Source organism: Haemaphysalis longicornis, unplaced genomic scaffold (assembly GCF_048455015.1).
Source record: "Haemaphysalis longicornis isolate Haplotype H1 unplaced genomic scaffold, Haemaphysalis longicornis Haplotype H1 scaffold_13, whole genome shotgun sequence".
Taxonomy (NCBI): Eukaryota; Metazoa; Arthropoda; class Arachnida; order Ixodida; family Ixodidae; genus Haemaphysalis; species Haemaphysalis longicornis.
The window spans coordinates 83689120-83707674 of NW_027526233.1; the positions used below are offsets into that span (position 1 = coordinate 83689120).

At 48.5% G+C, this 18555-nt stretch overlaps 1 protein-coding gene across 1 annotated transcript in view; it reads right to left on the reverse strand.

Annotated features, from left to right (window-relative positions):
- Positions 1-329: 329 nt before the first annotated feature.
- Positions 330-18555, reverse strand: part of LOC144164364 (uncharacterized) — a 40594-nt gene continuing 22368 nt past the window's right edge. The window contains exons 10-13 of the mRNA XM_077694874.1: positions 15241-15299; positions 12691-12778; positions 9322-9460; positions 330-3963 (exon numbers count right to left, since the gene is read on the reverse strand). Coding sequence (XP_077551000.1) covers positions 9361-9460; positions 12691-12778; positions 15241-15299 — 247 coding nt within the window. The 3' untranslated portion in view covers positions 330-3963; positions 9322-9360. The remainder of the gene's footprint in view (positions 3964-9321; positions 9461-12690; positions 12779-15240; positions 15300-18555) is intronic.

An 18555-nucleotide genomic window follows, 5' to 3' on the forward strand; every position in this document is an offset into this window, starting at 1 on the left:
ATGCCTAATCGGGAAGGCCGTTTCAGCGAACCCGGACAGGAAGCCAATCGTGTTTTAGAAGCTATCGTTTGCTTCATTTCTTCAGTCTTTCTATTTTTGTCATTTCTGTGTTTGCAATTGACCGCCAATAAAAGCGGTCACTGGGATGCGGGAGGCTTTCGTCCCCAACGGAACTGACATAAGCATCAAAATCCGTGCTTTTCAGGCTCTTTTGGAGCAGTTTGGCGCAATTTTCGCAATTTTCATGCTTTTGGAGCAGCTTGGCGCAGGAAAATGGAATTGTATCAAAAAGGCGCAATGTGCGCAGCTGTCTCACCCCTGCTGATAGAGCGACTCACACTGACAGCTATAATAAACTCCTAAGGGCGATGGCAGTTGAGATTAGAGACTCCCGGTGAGAACACGCCCACACATGCGAAAACGACGGGTCCGATTTTGCAGGCCACAAAGTACAAACCTAGCTTAGAGAACACTCATTCCCTCACAGCTCACACAAAGACAAAATCATCATTTTTCAAGTAATAGTTAACACATGGGACAAGGCAGTAGTCCTACACACCAAAAGAGCATAGCTAGAACAACTTGTGAGTTTTTGTGAAAAATTTAGTTCTTTTCCTGTTAACTGATACACACTGTTTCCTGTTACACTGATACACAATCCTTACTCTCTTCAACAAGCCTGACAAAGCTTGCTTCTGGCCTCTTAATACGACAACCAACATTCACAACTTTTGCATAACATAACATAAGCAAGTAACATAAGCGAGTACAATGACAGAGGAGGTCCCGAAGTTGAGAACTGTCAGGGGGACCTCGTTACATAACGTAATTTTAATAGAACAAAACGCAGCAAGCATTGAACAGGTTTTAGAACATCCTAAAATATAATTAAGACAAGCAAAAAACAATATATCGAACAGGAACCATGCAATAACGCTTCATTGAGAATTAGCACACAAATATTCTGGAAAATCAATTATAAAAAGCAAAAAAACTTAGTTTACTAGATATATAGTTCTCTAAGAAGATATAATTTAAATAATTTACGAAAAGAATGTAATGCATAACTTGACTTACTTTCTTCAGGTATATTGTTCCAGGTCGACACACCAGCAAATTTTGCGGTCTGTTTGCCATAGTTCGTACGCACTTTTGGTGTCAAGAAATTGTTTCGGGCAGAGAATCGGGTGTTGTTTGTGTTAATGAGGTGCTCCCGGGGCAATCCATCAATGGATATGTGATTATGGACAAGGCGATACATCAATGAAGCCAGATTTAAAATAAATAAGTCGTTTACCGGAAGCACGCCTAGGTTAATGTAGAGAGGCATGGAATGAGACTGATAAGGAGCAAATGTAATGATTCGGAGAGCCTGATTTTGAAGGATTTGAAGAGGTTCGATATGGGTAGCATATGTATTGCCCCATGATGAAATGCAGTACGAAAGATGACTATGAATATATGCATAGTATAACGAAAGAACAATGCGTTGGTGAAAATAAGGGCGCGCTTTGATAAGAACACACGTACACAACGAAATTAGGCCTTGTTAAGAGGAGAGATTACTTGCTGGCCTCTCTGGAGGTGATCTCTTGAGAAACAATCACAATGAAGGTTTCACAAATTATGTTGCTGGGCTTCTATCGGTGCGATTATAGGCTCGAATACTTTGAACACATAGGATTTGTAACCACCGCAGTGAAAAACAAAGTGACGAAACAACCAGCAAAGAAAAAGAAGTGCTCGTAAATTGAACTTCGAAATGCCACACTGTTCCCATGCACTTCAATAGAAAGCATTTCATCTAAGCTTTCGCTGAAAACAACAATGAACTTTTTCTCAAGCAACGATCCTCCACAATCAGGCACACGCACTAATTCTCATTCAAGAGCAACACGCTGTTCATCGCCACAAGTTCCCACACACGAGAAATTATTCAGCGACCCACGTGATATCGCCCACTTGTACGCTCTACAAGTAGGGCAACTTCTATGGTAGAGCCGTCGCCTCTACCTCACCATCGTGAGGAACTTCACCTACCCTGGTGGGCGTTTTGAGCAACTGTGTGTTTTGTTAAGACCCGCTCAGCCAAGGCAACTGGATAGAAAGAGTGAGGCGGAGAAGTAACATCACGACGACGCACCAAAGAAGACGCACACCTACTGCGCACACGCCAAGAGAAAATCTTGCATCCCTCTGAAGTCAGTCGGTGAAGGCGAATGAGGCACACATCTTTGCATCCCGCCACATCCCCGTTTGACACAGGGAAAATAACGAGGGAAAAGAGGCCGTGACAACGGCAGCCGTCAATCATACCACCAGTGTTCAATGCGAGAGCAGAGGCAAAGCCGAGGTCGATAAGCGACAACCTTAAAGGGAAACTTCGTAAGGCGCTGAGAAACAGCCAGCCCACCATTTCAATACCACCAATTAGTACAAACAAAGAACGGAAACTTCCACACAAGCATATGTTACTGTAGATCGGCTCCTGCATCTGCTATGAGATGTAATGAATAGGCGAAAATATGTGGAGACTACCTGAGCGGAGCATTGTTCTGTAAACATTGCAGACCTGTATTGCTCAAAATTGCACCCGACTGCCTAATTGGCCTCGAGATAGGAAAGGAGCATGGTACTACCGTACTTACCCGATTCTAACGTGCCCCCGATTCTAACACGCACCCGATTTTCCTTGCAAAAAAAACAAAAAAAACTTGCACCTTCGATTGTAACGCGCACGGAACTTTATGACCCCGACAAACGAATGCGGGAGAAATGGGCGATTTATTTCCTGAAATAATCTCACTCATCTCACACCTCGTCGCTTTCCGCTGACCACAACATCTCGTCCTCGGTGCCGCCAAGAGCGTTCGTGATGCCACACTTCTGAACGAACATTCAACCATGGTCGATGGGATCGTGGCCCACGCATCGCACGCCCATCCCGCAAGCTTCCCCAGAGCCGCACGCTTCAGCCGACCGCTTGTTTTGAACGCGTGAGAGCCGCTGCTGCCATTCCTGTTATCAAGTGCGCAAGTGGAACGATTTGACGATTTGTGTGAACACCGATAGGAAAGCCTAGGCGCTTATGCTTCCTGCATTCGAAAAATTCTTGCTAAGCATGGAGGAAGTCTTCCTCCATGTTGCTAAAGGCTTTGGCACCACCTTGAGATGGCGATGGCGATGGGTGGGACGAAATTTCCGCTGTTTCGGCAGTTTCGGTTTCGTATCCGATTCTCACGCGCATGCGATTTTTCGGCCTATTTTCCGGAAAAAAGGTGCGCGTTAGAATCGGGTAATTACGGTACACTTTAATTCTGAAAACAAACAGAGTACTAAACATACGGTACTTGTAACTTTGACAGGTGCTCAGCACTACAGCATGCACTCCAATGGGAAATAATCCTACAGCTTGGCCAGATACAGCAGTAATGCCTCAATTTCTGGTTCTCAGTGCTGGAGAGCATTGTTTTGAGCCCACCAAACATGCAGAATGTGAGCGTTACAGCAACTAATACCTACAATGAAAAGAAGAGAGAAAAAATACAATGACATCACTGGCTGAAATTTCGAAACCAGTGCCGTTATGTGGCCGCACAGCGAGCTAGCAGAACAAAAAAGATTGGGTGACGCTAGTTAAGCATCGGGAATAATGACTCAATGGGCAAGAAACTCTGGGAAAAATGTCCACAGCTGAGTCTAGGGAAGCAAGCCAGAGAAAATTCATAACTGGAGATTATCACAAAAAAATGGCCTGAAATACTCTTAAAGGGGGAGAGAAACAATGTACAAAAGTGACACCAGGATTAATTACCATAACAACAAAGCAACTGCCATCATCGCAACCATAATTAGGAAAACAGCCACAAAATCTGACACACTGCATCGGTGGAGGCTGCAACTTCGGCCGCCGTCGGCCGGATCAGCGGCGGCGGCTGCTGAAGAAACGACCAGTTGCCCGACCTGCAATGGCAGTTAAAAATTTCCGATGATGATGATGATGGTGGTGGTAGCTGGCATGCCTTCGGTGAAAGCAGTGCCTATTGTGGCCCAGACCACATTGCCACGTTCAGCTTTACTCTGTGGACCGTACCACGGCACAGTCAAGCCTTGTTCGTCTTGACCAACCTAAAAGATACCAGGTTACCCTCAGTTACAAAAAGAATGCATGGAGTTGACCTCAAGGAACGACTTAAAGTAAAAAATTTACTTGAAAGAAATAAACTGTGGAACTGCAGGACCTTAAACGCGGACCCTTGGCATCAAAACCCGAGACTCTATGCCTAACACCACAGAAGCCGGTGAGCGATACTCTGTTGACAGAAGTTAAAAGCCAAACACCACCCTGTGGTCTGGTCCACAGAATAAAGCTGAACACCATTCTGCGGTCCGGCCCACAGAATACGCAGTGCACAGTGCAACAACAGCGCAAATTTTCTCAAAGCCAAAGGAATTCAGTTTTCGTCCCCACGCAAGGAGGGGAATTTTGGAAATACCGCCCTGACTGCGTTTGCAAGAACAAAGTCTGAAGATGCACGCACACGAAAGATGGAACCCTGCGACAGCTTTCCTGGCATTTGATGCGCAATCGACACTTCCTCCGATACCAACATTGCTGCTTTCTCTCAACCACCAGAGGCAACTTTCCAGCCTGTTCGTGACGCACGACAAGTTGCATGACAAGTTTTTAAGTGGACCGAATGCTTTGTAACTACAGTGTAGAACCCATAGAACTCAATGCATAAGCATACCGCTTAAAGGGACACTGAAGTGATTTGTAAACAATGCGGGATTAAGAGCGCAAATTGTAGTCCGGAGTCCCTAGGCCCTGTTTCGACCACTCTGAGCGCGTTTACGCGAATTTATTTAGTAGAAAAATCAATTCGAAAATGCTGTCCTCCTCTCTTTACGCTCGCCCATTTTCTGTGGCGTTTTCGTGTGACTTTAGCAGGAGAGGAGCTGGCAATTGGCTGCGCTACTGCACGGCTCGCCGACCTTTCGCGACCGAGTCAGTCGGTCCAGCGTTTAGTCCGCCGGCCGCCGACGGGTTGAAACTAAGTTGAAATCAGTTGAAACTAAGCCACAACACGTTTGGGAATGGAAGAATGTGCCTTTCTTTACTGCGTTAGTTTGTACACTGTATCTAGCTCCAAGTCAAGGTCACTTCACACAAGCGCTGCACAAGCGCACATGCGACGCTTCGCTGACTGGTACGCCAGTAGGAAAATATAAGGCCTCTTGAAGGGGGAGAAGAGTCAGCGAAGTCAATATAGGTACTAAGGAAATAAAATCAACTGATATTTTTATCGTACAGCGTAAAACTAGGGTGCGGGAAGCACTTTTTTGCGCTGGGCGAACAAGCACAGCGGTCAGCAGCACGACTACGCATCTGTGAACACTTTTCCGTCTACGAAATGCAATTGCTAGACGTGAGCTATTGTGGAAACTCGGGGGACGCTTACTGCACGAGTGCAATACAACAAATAGTCACCTAAGCTGCTTGAAATACTAAAACTAAATAAAAGTGTAAACTGGTTATACATTATATAGCTTATTTTTCCATCATCGGCATCGCCCGCCCGTAGCCTAGTGGTCTGATGTACTAGGTATGTCACCCAAATTGTTTTTCCAGTCACAAGTTCGAATCCCCGCGGGTACGTGCTTTTTTTTTTATAAGTTCACTTTTTCATTTTTCGCCGATGTTTTCTGTACTGGGTTCACCTTTTTTTTTGGGCCGCAATGTTCATTGCTCCACGAACTAGTCCACAGAACTCGCGCAGGCTGGCACCGGCGCGCTAGCGAGTTCTCGTTGGCGTGCTGTTGCCATATGCACCGAATGCATGCAGGCAGTGGGCCCAGGCCAGAATCAACAGACCCTTGTACTGGTGCGAACACGCTTTTTCCGATACAGGCATGACTGAGGCAAGCTCCAAATATGGGGGAAAAGCGCATGCGTTTGAGCGTCTGCGGGGACGCGGAGGGCGTTCATGCACTGTGTAGGGCTCAGCTAATGAATGCTACGATTCCAAGCCGTCCTGGGAGGCTTATCTTGTGCATTTTACAGTCGACAACATGGCAGAAGCGCGGTACTACGATTACTGTGATATTGAGAATGCTCATCCAACGATGCCATCATATGTCAAACATGTTGTTTTACAGAACCGAAACCGAAACTTGTTTGATTGCTAACCTTAGGCATCGTCCAATCACGGTGCCCCCTCCTCCCAACGTCACAGCTTAGTTGGTGCGGCCGCCGCAAACCGCACATGGTAGTTTTTCTTCTTTCGCGCTTTGTAAAATAATTACCGATTACCGTGAAATTCCGAGCAAGCGCCCCCACCCGTGCAAGCGCCCCCCCCACCACTTCAGTGCTAATTTCAAATTTCCGCGCCATTCCGGGAAAGCGCCCCCCCTCCCTCCACGCAGTTATCACGCACCACGTGCAGGCAACACTGGCTTGCTGAAGCCAGTCTAAGAATCCAATCCAATCTGCTTCAACCGAACGCTACACGCCATTTGTTTCTTTGCAACTGTGTAGGAATGCATGACCTACCACCACCAAAACAAAGAAAATCGAGGTGATCCGATGGCACCGAGAGCACGGAAAAAACGTGCACCAGACCTCCCGACAGTTCAAGCTCGACCGAAAGCGCATACATGAATAGGTGAAGAATTTCGACAATCTCCTGCAACAAAACTTCGGAAAAGCAAAACTTCGACGGAAGCTAAGCAACGGCGCCCCAGTGTTCAGCGAGTACGTGGACGTTACGCTGTTCGAGTTCTTAGAGCGCGAAAGAAGCGCGGGACGCGCCGTTAGCAACCGGCTGCTGTCTGAAGAGGCTGAAAATAGAAAACAGCATGCAGTTAAGTAACTTTGCAGCTTCCAGCCAATACATAAGCAGGTTTAGAAGCAGCGGTTCGGCGTTGCAATGTGCCACGCCATGAACGAGAGCCAGAGGACGCCCGAGGAATGTGCGGAGGCATTAAGTGCCTTACGGACTTCCGCGAACTTCCGGCGATTGCGAAATGGCGTCAAAAGGCAACTTTAAGAAGCCGTCGCGGCAGCAGGTCCTTGTGGCGCGCTGCTTCAAGGGGTGCGGCATTGCATACGCAATCGATGGCTCCGAGGACGGCGACCTGCACGGCGGGCTGGCAGATGTTGGAGCCGTGGTGCCAGAAGACCGGGGCGGACTGGAAGACGAGTGCGCCGAACTGTTTTTTGCTACAGACTCTGAGGAGCCTTTCGATGATTTCGAAAGTGACGAACAGCAGTAAGATCAAGCCGTGGCACCCGAAGACTGAGGCAGCAGAGTGCTGCGAACTTTTTTTTTTTTTGCTGCTAAGTTTTTCAATGGTTTCCAAAGTATCTAACAGTAACATCTTCGGCGTAATAAAGTTCATCTTCCTAATGAAAGTTTAAAACCACGCGCACTGCGTTTTTTTTGGTAAAAACAATTGTCGCCGCCATCTTGAATTTCGGTGCCGTTCCGGGATAGCGCCCCCCCTTCACTTTGCCAGTGATTCCGCCTTGCTGAGGGGGGGCGCTTGCTCGGACTTTTACGGTAGTCAACCGGATAAACGATGAAAAGTGTGCTAATTTGAGCCAGTCTACACAGTGCAAGCAAAAATGGGAGCTTGACAAATTCACTTCAGTGTCCCTTTAAGATGCGGTTGGCCGAACCACAGTACCGTTTATAGTGCGGTTTTTCGGCGGGTCTGCTGATCGACCGGCGCAGCTGGGGCATCGTTTTAGGGTAGCAAAAGAAAAAAAGAAATGATGAAATTGGCCATCTGACGCAGCGCGCACCCCTTGCTCTCCAACTTCGACACAAGAAAAAAATAGGCACCTTTTTAGTTCGCGCGTACGTGATAACCACAGCTGACCTTGCTTGATGCACCTCGGAAGATAGCGACAGACTCCCCGTCCGCGCATGGCAAGTTGTTTCTATTAATCGTGAACCGCATGGCCCGTTTTCGCACACGAATTGTGCACATCGGCGTTGCGCGTGCGTTTTTTTCATGCTTGCGGCTACGATTCCGCGCTCGCGGTGGCTTCTTCGCGTGGCAGTGGGAGGAGCCTGACGACTTGCACCAATGGAAAGACGCGCACCTAATGGTGGGAGATTCGAAGCGCCCCGAGCCGGCTAGCTGCGCCAGAGGTGTTTAGGCTAAAGTCCCTCGATCAGATGAAGGGACTTTGGTTTAGGCCTACCACCGCGGTATTCTTTGATGGGCGCTTTCACAAGCAGCGTGGATGGCAGTTTATATTCTACTTTGCGGTCACATTATCAGCTCTTTTCTTGCATGAGCATCTTCGCTTGCGCCTCGTGCAGCATTTCAGCGAGCGCTTAGAAGTTGTCGCTGGAGCTGCCTGCACCGCTTCACGGCCAGTGCGGACGCCATGTTGCCGCCTCTTACTGCGCCGCACACATTACGGCAGTTGTATCCGCGCCGGCGTCGCCGCGCCTGCGGCGTGCGCTGCACGTTTTCGCGAGAAATCGCTCCATGCGGTTCACGCCTTAGAACATTGTGCAGATAAGCCACCACTCTTTCCGAACAAGCGAGCCGCGCGAAGGTTTCCACCACCAGTACGTTGCGCTGATAAGCAGCCGCCTTCGGCATCGTGAACACAAGGTGTGGTAAAAAAAAAATCCCGCTGGCCTTTCTTATCATGTCCTGCGGCATCTTCATAGACGCAAAAAACGCAGCCATGGTCTTTCAAAACACAAACACAACGGAAGTTAAAGCCGCACTCGCCGTTTGTAAGACCGCGCTTTCGCACTGCGAGACGCCGCAGCAGCGACTGATGTTAAAAATAATACGAAATAAAGACCCTGCCTTCGTTTTTAGGTGCTGTGCGTTTGGGTGATAAAAAATTTAGGATGACTTGAGAGGTAGGGGGCGATTTGGTTGAATTCGCGCACGCTTTGGTTATAGTGCGGTACCGCTTATAGTGCGGATTTTGCAGCTCCCGCGACATACGTTATAAGCGGTCTACACTGTAATCATTTCCAATTTGTTCATGTTAATAGATTTAACTCTCCAAATCTTCCTGCGACTTCGGGTGTGCCACAATGTTCAGTTTTAGGTCCCTCACTTTTCCTTATACAGTGCAGCCCACTTATAAAGAACCCACTTATAGCGAAATAGCAGTTATAACAAAGTGATCGTGGATGCCAATTTCTGGATGCCACCATTGCAATTTTTGCATTTTCATTTTTCGATGCACCTTCAATACTACCCGGTATGCCACGGCTTACCTAGGCACTCTGCGGCCACAGCCACTAGCAATAACGCAAGGCGGTAAGAAGTGAACGGCACCTGGGATTCTGAGCTGGCCTGCACAGAGCCCTCCTCTTCCTACTCCTCAGCACTGTTTTCCGGCTGGTCGGCTTCCAGGCTGGCCACGGCTGCGGCCAGCTGCCCTTCCAGCTCCTCCAGGAATGCATCCGCAGAGGTCCTGCAAGGAAGGTCGACAGTCTTGCATCATCAACGCAGCCGGCCCCTGAAGGCATTCCAATGGCCAACTGCCTGCATAGGTTCCCCACACGCTCTCCTTCAAACACGTCCTCTGTACACCACTCTTCCACATCAAAGGGACCCTGCAACACTTTTTGTGCAGTGCAAGTAAACCTGCGCGACATTTAGATTACCGTAATTACCCGATTCTAACGCGCCCCCGATTCAAACGCGCACACTATTTTCCTGGCAAAAAGACCGAAAAAACTTGCACTTCCGATTGTAACGCGCACGGAACTTTGTGAGCAAGAAAAACGAATGCGAGATAGACGGGCGATTTATTTCTCGAAGTAATCTCACCCATCTCCCTCCTCGTAGCTCTCCGCTGACCACAACATCTCGTCCTTGGTGCCGTCAAGCGCGTTCGCGATGCCACACTTCATAACGAACGTTCAACCATGACTGATGGGAACGTGGCCCACGCCTCGCACGCCCATCCTGCGAACTTCTCCGGAGGCGCACGCTTCAGCCGACCACTCGTTTTGAACGCGCGAGAGCCGCTGCTGCCATTGCTGTTATCAAGTGCGCAAGTGGAACGATTTGACGATTTGTGTGAACGCCGATAGAAAAGCCTGGGCGCCTATGCTTCCTGCGTCCAAAAAATTGTTGCTAAAAGCTTTGGCACCATGTTGAGATGGCGATGGGCCATACGAAATTTCCGTTGTTTCGGCAGTTTTGGTTTCGTATCCGATTCTAACGCGCATGCGATTTTTCCACCTATTTTTCCGGAAAAAAAGTGCGCGTTAGAATCGGGTAATTACGGTACACTGCCAGGATACCTTAGCCAAACATTACGTGCGCAAGTGAAGCAGTGAGCGCACAAATCGCTGTGAAAGGCATGGAAGAACCAACCGTGCTCTCTTCAATTCTCCTCATTATGCACCCCTGGCACGGCCCAAACGACATCATTTGGGCCATGGCTGTCCCATTGGCTGTCGCTGATTAACTTTGCAGCTCATTTCTCGCATTTGCTGTGACGATCCACTGTCGTCGACACTGTGTACCAACCTCTTCTATGCCTGAGCCTGTACACATAGTTTTGGTGTTTGTTTTGTGTTTTGAGTGCGCACGGAGTTTGAGTGACGAACGCAATACACCCTTTCAACTAGACCACTCGACAACAAACGGTTATTGCTTCAAAAACGCATACCTGCCCGAGCGCGCGCTTGCGAGCAGGCAGCCATGCCTGCTTTTTTGTGTCACCAGACCGGAAATAGGCGCCTCTACGTTGCGGAGAAAAGGAGAGAACTCTCCGGTATGTGATATATTGAAGGCCGCCGAAAAGAACGGCGCAAGCTGCCCCCCTCTCCGGGAGAGAGCGCGCAGCTTTCGTCCCGTTGTCCGCGGTCGAGTTGAGAGGGAACAATTATGCACGGTTTCTCATCGTGCCTAGTTCCGGTGATAGTGAACAGATTTTCATAATTCTTGAGGGAGGAGATCGCCAGGACAATAGACTTTACCCCAAAATACATTCTGAGTAGTCGATGGCAAGTGTTGCAGGGTCCCTTTAAGGCTGGGAGTGTTTTTAGAAAAAGCCCGAACATTTTAGAAAAACGGAGCCCAATCTTGAGTTCCAACAAATTTGCTGCATTCGCTGTCACTGGCATCAACTCTGTTTAACAGCAACTTCTGCCGTACAATGATGGTGCAAGCTAAAAATTCAAATTTTGGTTTGCTATTCCACTCCCCACTGCACACGCTGGCTTCAAACTGTGCAACATCAGCTGGAGCCCTGCTAAGACAACAGCCCACTGGATGGCACACTTTGCGACATTCCATACAGTAAGCCGAGATGAGTCTGTTTCCTAACCCAGCTCGAGCTTCACAACAAAAACATGGAGCGTTGAATTAGCAGTTCAAAAATGAAAAGATTTACAGGCCAGTTTCTGGCGGCCACGGAGACCTGTGAAACACAAAAGAGAGAGAGAGAGAGAGAGAGAGAGAGAGAGAGAGAGAGAGAGAGAGAGAGAGAGAGAGAGAGAGAGAGAGAGAGAGAGAGAGAGAGAGAGAGAGAGAGAGAGAACTAATCTTTCGCCTCTTCCAAATTTTCTTGCAGCTCAAATTGAAACCCCTGCAGAGGTGACCTGTACACAGCAAGCCCTAGCAATGAACTCGGCAGGGAAAGACGCAGGCACGATGTGCCTCGCGCACGAGTTGACCCCGACTGGAAGACACCCGACAGTAAAGCCACATTACTCCTCGCCCGCGCCTGTCTAAGCTATCCGCTTTACTTCAAATGACCCGCACATTTTTCACAATGGTGACAGCACTGTCGAGCAGCCTTCTATTGCAGCCTCCTCTTCACATACAAGGCCAATAACGCACGCGCCTACGCCCAGATTTAGGGAAGAAAGGCTCGCTTTTGATTCGTGCAAGGCCTTAATCTTCGACACACTCCTGGCAGTAATCCTGTCCATGCAGAACTCACGGGGCACGTCCAGAGGCGAAAGTCCCAATGACCCTTCAATTGGCAGGCTGACTAGAACAGCTAACAGCACTGAAATGACAACACAAAGCACTGCGGGGACACTCTGTCCCAAGATGGGTACTAACAGTGTACTACCAGTGCAATGCAGAATGTCAAATACGCGCGATGACATGCCCTGCCTCAGGCCTAAACCAGCCTGAAAGGCACCAAACCACTTTTACTTACGGAAGTAACGTGCAGGATTGAGCGGAGAGGACACTTTACGGTGGAACAAAATCCGGTATCCCAGTGAACAAAGTGGCACTGCTGAGGCTCAAAGCCGGTAGAGCCGGTGCATTTGTTCCAAAACCGACGATTCTTCCCATAGGCTTCTGAAGCAAACAGTAAAGCTCTCATAGCAGCTGTGTCAAGGAAACAAAGGAGTGTTCCTGGGTACGCAGCAGATGGCGCTGTGTACACAAGGAAAATGCCGGGCTCGTCGCACCCCATGACGGAATGAAATCTGGGAACTCTGGGAACGCCACCCCTTGGTCTGGCTAGCATCACTATGGCTAGCCCCACGCCCCCTTTGTTCATGCTGCAAGGAGAGAATTATCGAAACCGGGTCAAAATGAAGCAGCCGTTCATGTAAAACGGTGTGTGGTTGCCTCAGCACACGAAAAACAATCCCAGGGCCGCAACCGGTTCCGCGAGAACCACTCCTTCCCAGCGGCCAATGGTGCGAGAGCAGAAGCAGCGCCCACCTGCACTTCCGGAGCCGGCCCAGCAGCGCCCGTGCCCTGGACAGCTTCTGCTCCAGCTGCTCGCATAGCTGACACAACAGGTCCCACTCTGCACGGGGGGAAGAAGAAGGGAGGGGGCAGTCTGGGCCGCCTTGCTCCTCCCGCAGCAAACCACCCTCCCTCCGGGGGACACCACCACATGCAGACACAAGTGTTCGCTGCAACAAGTAACCGTGCTTCCTGATGACGACCACTGTCCTCTGATGGCGCAGGGCCAACAGAGGGCGCCGAGAAAAGTATCGGTGTAAAGCAAATGTAGTGCGAGGTGCAACTAAAATGTCGCCTGTTAAGTGCAAGAGAGACGATTTATTGATTGATTTGTGGGGTTTAACGCGCCGACGCAACGCAGGCGATGAGGCGCGCCGTAGTGGAGGGCTCCGGATTAATTTCGACCACCTGGGGATCTTTAACGTGCGCCGAAATCTCGTACACACGGGTGTTTTTGCTTTTCGCCTCCATCAGAAAAGCAGCCGCCGCGGCCGGGAATCGAACCCGCGACCTCGTGCTCAGCAGCGCAACGCCTTAGCCACTGAGCCACCGTGGCGGGTAAGAGAGACTATTTAAAAAAGCAACTAAATGTGCCGATGTACAAGGCCAGGGTAATGTGCTAATGAATACGCGCGATACGGAACAAGCTTTAAAATCTTAATTTCCCAGAAACACTTAAAAACGCACTTTTAAGAGAAATAGTGGCATTGCCTTGTAAAAAGAATGATAGGTGGAGTGGAATACCAAGGGTGGAACAGGGTACATGTGTTTGGGAGTAGATTTCGAATAGCCACAAAGGCCGTTCGGCAGTGCGCTGGCACAGCTGGCGGTGCTAACCCCCTGCCAATGCAGTTTAATCTGTTTATCCGCTATATTACGTGTTCTACCATGCTCTAGAACCTACTCTGAACCAGGAACGCAGTTCTTGTACTACATACTGAAATGTACAATATTCGGAGTTATCAGATGCCGAGGGATCGGACTCAGCCTCGCTTTGTGCCTAGTAGACGGCAGTGTTAAGAGTGGACACGGCTCTTAAAACAATTTCTTTTAATTTTTAAGCAAACTCTGCGAAACTTGCCAGTCTTGCTGCCTTTTTTCAACAGATTTCAAATATGCCATTATTTTTCGAGTTAGTCAATTGGTTACTAAGATAATTAGAGATAATTACCCGTTCTTGGAGGAACAATGGGCAAAGCAGTGTTGGTCATCAAACTGTAATCTTTCCATTTTCCAACACTACGAACCCTGGTGAGTGCAATAAGAGAACCAGTTTAATGATGCAACGCTTGGAACTAATTTTACAGCTCAATAAACTTTGGTGTTTGAAGTGGGCATTCAAAATGGTTCCTTGACACTGGTACCACTGAGGTTTAACGAGCTCCTCCTCAATGAGACAGAAACAGAAAATATGTACTTGTCTACTTTAACCTAAGGGACCTTACATCCAACCAGGGACCAAATTTCTCTGAAAATATGGTCGCATAGCTTTGGCTGCAGTGGACGTCAGGTGAGCGTCCACTGCGAGCGCAAATGGGTGCCCACTTTATAAGTGCTGCACCATTTGTGCACTCCTTTAGCATTGTTTCAAAAACCTAAATCTCATCATTGGCCCTGGCAATATGTTTGGAAATGTCCTTATAGTACGTTGAAAAATGGTCAGACATTGAAAACCTGAATACTGACCTTTTTCGCTAAAAACTCAATTCCTAAAAAAACAAGTTTTTTTTCTTCTCCAGATTAAATCGAAAACACCGCTTCACACGTGTATATACAGAAAAAGGGAAACGTGTCACGGGGCTGAGCATTTGGTTAGTAGACTTGTATTATTTAACTAGTGGACTAAAAAAACAGTTTGTATAGTTTATCCAGCCTCCCCCAGATTCGATTCCCGGGGAAACCCCTGGACGGCGCTGACAAACAATGCTGGCATCACAGGGGCGGTTCGGTGCACGGTGACGTAGGCAAACAAGTCTGGCACTCAATGGCGCACAGCCGTTCCCCCCCCCCCCCCGGAAAATGTTAACTTCAAAGTTGTGCCAAGTGCGAGTGCCTTACACTGAACACCTGTGCTTTCTAATGAAACGAAAAGCACTCGATCCTACACACAGGTTCCCAAAGGAACACGCTGCTATGGCAGTCACCCCGCACGTCCCCTCCGCCAAATGGTGAGCCACAGACCAAACCCGAGCTGTCAGCAGAGTGAGAGTCCGCTTCTGTTCACCGTAACGCTGTGGGTGAATGGCTGGAGTAATTGCGGGACGCAGGCATAATCGGATGGGGTTCTTCACAGATGTGCACAAGACCGGGCCAGTCAAAGCCCGAGCCAGCATGGCCACCTTGTGCTATTCCTTCATTTGTTCACATTACCTGCAGCACTGGTTTGCAACCTTCCAGCATTGCAAGCAGTTTGGGAGGGACGGCTGCAACAAAGACTTCTGGCACGGGCTGTCGGTACTAATCCCAACAATGGGCCTGCTTTAGAGTCAGAAGGAACTTTAAAGGAAGGGAAACGTTCGGTACCTCGGTCATCCAGCCTGGCAATCAGCTCCTCCTTCACCTCCACACACTGGCTGAAGAACCTGGCAGGGGGGAGGGGGAAGGTGCAAGCACAGAAGCAGCATCACAAAATTGGGCCCATCTCCCCGCGAGGGGGACTCGAGTAGATGCGTCGCATCAGGGTGGGTGTATTGCGTTAACGTTTAGTGTTTGGGGAGTTGGTGGTAGTGAATGCGTTGTATCAGCAGCTTCTTGACGTAGTTTGAATGAGTCAAGGATATAAGGCGCGTTCGTAGCCTCCCATTCTGTGTCGGCTTTGTGGCGCAGTGGGTAGAGCACCATGTACATTGCGTTCCGCCCGCAGGGTCGAGGGAACGAAAACAGGCGCCGGTAAGTATTATTTTTTTATATAGTGTAGGGGGAGCGATGCGGACTACGACTACGGACGTCAACGCGGGTGACATCGTGAGTTACTGAAATGTTCTGCATTTAAAACGAGCAACTCGGGGCTTGGAAGCCCACGGCCACTAAAACGGGGCGTACCCAATTGGAAGCCACAAATTCAGCGATGATTTACTTTTCTTTAAACGTTCCCCAATGAAGCAACACCTGAAGGAATGAGCGGCAGTAGCCCACACATGCTCCACTGCACTACTGTTCCACATCTTTTCTAAGTAACAGCTTCCCCTTCAATGCACTCACTCATTACTGATTAATTAATTGATTAATTGTAGGGTTTAACGCGCCGACGCAATGCAGGCGATGAGGCGCGCCGTGATTAATTTTGACCACCTGGGGATCTTTAACGTGCGTCGAAATCTCGCACACACGGGCGTTTTTGCTTTTTGCCTCCATCAGAAAAGCGGCCGCCGCGGCCGGGAATCGAACCCGCGACCTCGTGCTCAGCAGCGCAACGCCTACTCACTCATTACTGACACTTCTCAATGGAGATTAAAGATCTACTCATGCAAAGCAGCTTTTCAATGTTCATGTGTTCCTGAAAATTGGGGAAGGAATAAAAAGCACAACCTTACAACGAACGCTGCATTCAAGACTGCACTGCTCGTGCACAGGGCTTAGCAGCCCTGTGCACAATCAAGGGCACAATGTGCCCTTGACAGGAGTGGCACTACCCTCGACGCGCATTTCATAAAGGAGTGGCAAAACAGAGATGCACCCACAACCCCGCACCAGATAATACGACTCGGAAAAAGTGTTTCCGACGTACACATTCACTGGGATCCCACTATGCTACAACCTTTAGTATAAGATGGCGGTAACTTTAAGCACTTCTGTGTACAACACACCTACCAGAGGCAGGCCCCCTAAGGAAATGGCAGCATTTGATAATGAAATGTCCCAGCATCTTGGCAAAAAGAAAAAAAAAAAATGGAGCATGAAATCACGTGAATCCAAGAGAAAAGAAACGAAGGGACCATCTTAAATCGCGCGTAACGAAGAACTTCCATTAGCAGAAACATTATGGTCCAAATGTAGCACAGGCATCAGCTGTGAAGGCAAGTGGCGTTAATTCCCGTCTGGCGCTAACCCAAGGCACTAATGGAGGCCAGTCGAAAGGAAGTTGCGACTTAAGACTGCCAAGATTGATTGGTCATGGGGTTTAACGCGGCAAAACTACACCCATGCACGAGGCTTGCCATAATGGAGGGCTCCGGATAAATTTTGACCCCCCTGGGGGTCTTTGAAGGTCAACTGCACTCGAATTTTTCTTTGTCCAAATTTGATCCAAATAAGCAGTCGAAGCTCTTAAAATCACCATGGCGAAGTCCTAAGCTTCATAAGCACAAAGCCCACTAGGTACCGTCGTTCAAAGTAGCTCCGGGCATGCGACGCTTGTCCCTGGCGGACAGTCGCCGAAACAAGTTCCGAGCGGCCTGAGACGGAGGTTGGGGAACCTGTCCCATGGAGCTCGCGCTTCTCCGGCAACTTGAACGGGGCTCCGCCGGGCACAGGGACGTGTTTGCCCAGGGTTTCTCTGCTACACCACCGCACTGTACCGCCGTCGCCATCACAAGTTTCAAACTAACCACATAGTAGCAATATCCGCCTTTTTTTTTCAGTGCAATAAAAGAAATTAGAAATCTACAAACTGTACACACGCTTGCGAATGTTCTGGAGCTAACAAAACTCTTTAATTTCTCCTAAAAAAATAAATAGCGCAACACACACCCTTGCCTTACATTTGTCATTCCGTTGCATCTATCACAGAAAAAAAGGAACGTTTGATAAATTCTTCACCACTTGCACTTCCGGGTGCAATATTTACAGTATTTGGGCTGGGCCAACGCCACCTCAATGCGTTTGACCTGTCCAAAGATTTGCGACCTAACTGGAGTTGTTCTACAAGTGGGTACTAAAATTTGCGCGACGTTTGCCTTACTTGCTAAGTGAACCAACATCAGCCTTGGTCGGGATAACAAATACATCCGCACAAATATTGGCCGTCATCTTCGCGAAGTGCGAAAGCTAACACAACTGCTCCTATCCTAAACAATAAACTTGATTTTTTTCAATTCCCAAGTGAAGTATTTACTTTTGTAGAGCGCTAGGTTTAGTTTACTTGAAAGTAAAATGTTTTTAACAGCACATCTCTGATGAAAGTAGAAAACAGCGGTAGACAGATCATTTTCTTCGTATTTTAGTGCATGATGTAGCTGTGGAAGCTGGCTCATTGTTTTAGATCGCTTTTATAAGTCGATTCTCGATGTGCAGCAAGGCAAAAAATACTGGGCCGATATTCACGAAGCTGATTGCATGCAATATATAGTAAAAACAGTGACTGATCCCCACCCGCCTGCGGTTAATTCCCTTCAAAGGGAGCAATGTGACAGCCGAGGCGCTGGCTAACCAAAGCTGCCTTTGGATATCGTACGAGCAACTAGATTTGTAAATAAGGGCCCGCTTTTTTATTCCCAATGCCGAGGATTTCTACAACAGCAGTTATTCTGATGGAAAAATAACTGTCGTACGGTCTTCTTTACCTCAATTGACAGCAATGCAATGTCGGAATTGCGGCTATACTCCATTACTCTGGGCAAACATTAGTGGGAGTTTTTCTGTGGAAATAACAGTGCAAAACGCGACACTACTATGTGCATTTGAACGCGGCTCTGAGCGGCCACCGGTTCTAGTGCGGCTGCTTCCGTTCCTCGCGTACGTCACGTCCGCGCGCCGGTAATGGCCGCCTTTTCTATTCTGTTCCGGTTCCGAAAACGCCAAATACCATGAGCTACTTGCGTCACTCGCGTTCCGGTTTGAAACTTTGTATTTTGAATTTCGTGCTCTTGTTTATGTGTACTACTAGGTGACATTTTTATG